The 2,500-nt window shown below is 50.6% G+C and overlaps 1 protein-coding gene across 1 annotated transcript in view; it reads left to right on the top strand.

The window, feature by feature from the left end:
* LOC124043039 (partitioning defective 3 homolog B-like) overlaps positions 1-778 on the top strand; it is a gene marked incomplete at its 3' end in the record, with an annotated part of 114,072 nt that extends 113,294 nt beyond the window's left edge. Inside the window, 1 exon segment of the mRNA XM_046361222.1 lies at positions 613-778. Within this exon segment, the coding sequence (XP_046217178.1) occupies positions 613-778 (166 nt within the window).
* Positions 779-2,500: the final 1,722 nt, after the last annotated feature.

Below are 2,500 nucleotides of genomic sequence, written 5' to 3'. Positions count from 1 at the left end.
TCTCCTCTCCTCTCCTCTCCTCTCCTCTCCTCTCCTCTCCTCTCCTCTCCTCTCCTCTCCTCTCCTCTCCTCTCCTCTCCTCTCCTCTCCTCTCCTCTTCTCTCCTCCTTTCTCCTCTCTCCTCCTTTCTCCTCCTTTCTCCTCTCTCCTCCTTTCTCCTCCTTTCTCCTCTCCTCTCTCCTCCTTTTCCCTTTCTCCTCCTTTCTCCTCTCTCCTCCTTTTCCCTCTCTCCTCCTTTCTCCTCCTTTCTCCTCCTTTCTCCTCCTTTCTCCTCTCCTCTCCTCTCCTCTCCCTCTCCCCCCTTCTCCTCTCCTCTCCTCTCCTCTCCTCTCCTCTCATCTCCTCTCCCTTTCCCTCTCCCCCCTTCTCCTCTCCTCTCTTCTCCTCTCCTCTCCTCTCCTCTCCTCTCCTCTCCTCTCCTCTCCTCTCCTCTCTCTCTCCTCTCCTCTCCTCTCTCCCTCTCCTCTCCTCTCCCCACTTCTCCTCTCCTCTCCTCTCTTCTCCTCTCCTCTCCTCTCCTCTCCTCTCCTCTCCTCTCCTCTCCTCTCCTCTCCTCTCCTCTCCTCTCCTCTCCTCTCCTCTCCCTCTCTCCATCCATATCTCTCTGTTTAGCTGATGGCCGTCTATGAGGAGCAGGAGGCCCAGCGGAGAGGAGCTGTGAGTCCCAGAGCAGGAGTAACAGGAAGAACCAGCCAAGACCCCTATGACGCCGAGGTCTCCGTCTTCCAGCCAATCAGAGGAGGAGAGATAGAGGTCAACTCCTCAGCTCTTAAATCCAGTAGGTATCATAGTGGTGGTAGGGAGAGGTTGATAACCTTGAGGAGCCCCTTTAAGTTAAGATAAAAGCACAATCAAACTGATTCCAGATCAGTGTGCCTCCACAACACTGAGCGTGTGTCCCAAATGATACCCTGTTCCCTATATAGTGTCCCAATTGGCACCCTATTCCCTATTTAGTGTGCCCAATGGCACCCTATTCCCTATTTAGTGTCCCCAATGGCACCCTATTCCCTATTTAGTGTCCCAATTGGCACCCTATTCCCTGTGTAGTGCACTTCGGTATGCCAACCGATTTGACGTTCTGCTTTGTGAACTAATTTAGGCGATATGACAGTCACCACAGCATGAAACAGCATTAGGCCTACAGCAGTGGTGTGGTCACAGGGAAACCTGGAACTAAATGAAAGGGGTCAGGGGTCAGGGGTCAGAGGTGTGGGAGGACCCAGGGAAATGTGTTATTCCGACATTTAGAGAATGGTTTGTTTGGCTGTTCGTTCACTCAACATTTTTTCTCCGAAGTCGAAGTCTACGCCCCTTCGATGGTCATTCAATCAAATTTCAATCAAATGTATTTATAAAGCCCTTCGTACATCAGCTGATATCTCAAAGTGCTGTACAGAAACCCAGCCTAAAACCCCAAACAGCAAGCAATGCAGGTGTAGAAGCACGGTGGCTAGGAAAAACTCCCTAGAAAGGCCAAAACCTAGGAAGAAACCTAGAGAGGAACCAGGCTATGTGGGGTGGCCAGTCCTCTTCTGGCTCTGCCGGGTGGAGATTATAACAGAACATGGCCAAGATGTTCAAATGTTCATAAATGACCAGCATGGTTCAATAATAATAATCACAGTGGTTGTCGTGCAACAGGTCAGCACCTCGGGAGTACATGTCAGTTGGCTTTTCATAGCCGATCATTAAGAGTATCTCTACCGCTCCTGCTGTCTCTATCTAGAGAGTTGAAAACAGCAGGTCTGGGACAGGTAGCACGTCCGGTTAACAGGTCAGGGTTCCATAGCCGCAGGCAGAACAGTTGAAACTGGAGCAGCAGCACAGCCAGGTGGACTGGGGACAGCAAGGAGTCATCATGCCAGGTAGTCCTGAGGCATGGTTCTAGGGCTCAGCTCCTGCCAGAGAGAGAGAAAGAAAGAGAGAAAGAGAGAATTATAGAGAGCATACTTAAATTCACACAGGACACCGGATAAGACAGGAGAAGTACTCCAGATATAACAAACTGACCCTAGCCCCCCGACACATAAACTACTGCAGCATAAATACTGGAGGCTGAGACAGGAGGGGTCAGGAGACACTCTGGCCCCATCCGACGATACCCCTGGACAGGGCCAAACAGGCAGGATATAACCCCACCCACTTTGCCAAATCACAGCCCCCACACCACTAGGGGAAGAAACCTAGAGAGGAACCAGGCTATGTGGAAAAACTCCCTAGAAAGGAAGAAACCTAGAGAGGAACCAGGCTATGTGGAAAAACTCCCTAGAAAGGAAGAAACCTAGAGAGGAACCAGGCTATGTGGAAAAACTCCCTAGAAAGGAAGAAACATAGAGAGGAACCAGGCTATGTGGAAAAACTCCCTGGAAAGGAAGAAACCTAGAGAGGAACCAGGCTATGTGGAAAAACTCCCTGGAAAGGCAGAAACCTAGAGAGGAACCAGGCTATGAGGAACAACTCCCTGGAAAGGAAGAAACCTAGAGAGGAACCAGGCTAT

This window comes from Oncorhynchus gorbuscha, linkage group LG09 (assembly GCF_021184085.1).
Source record: "Oncorhynchus gorbuscha isolate QuinsamMale2020 ecotype Even-year linkage group LG09, OgorEven_v1.0, whole genome shotgun sequence".
Lineage (NCBI taxonomy): Eukaryota > Metazoa > Chordata > Actinopteri > Salmoniformes > Salmonidae > Oncorhynchus > Oncorhynchus gorbuscha.
This window is presented reverse-complemented; position numbering and strand designations above follow the sequence as displayed.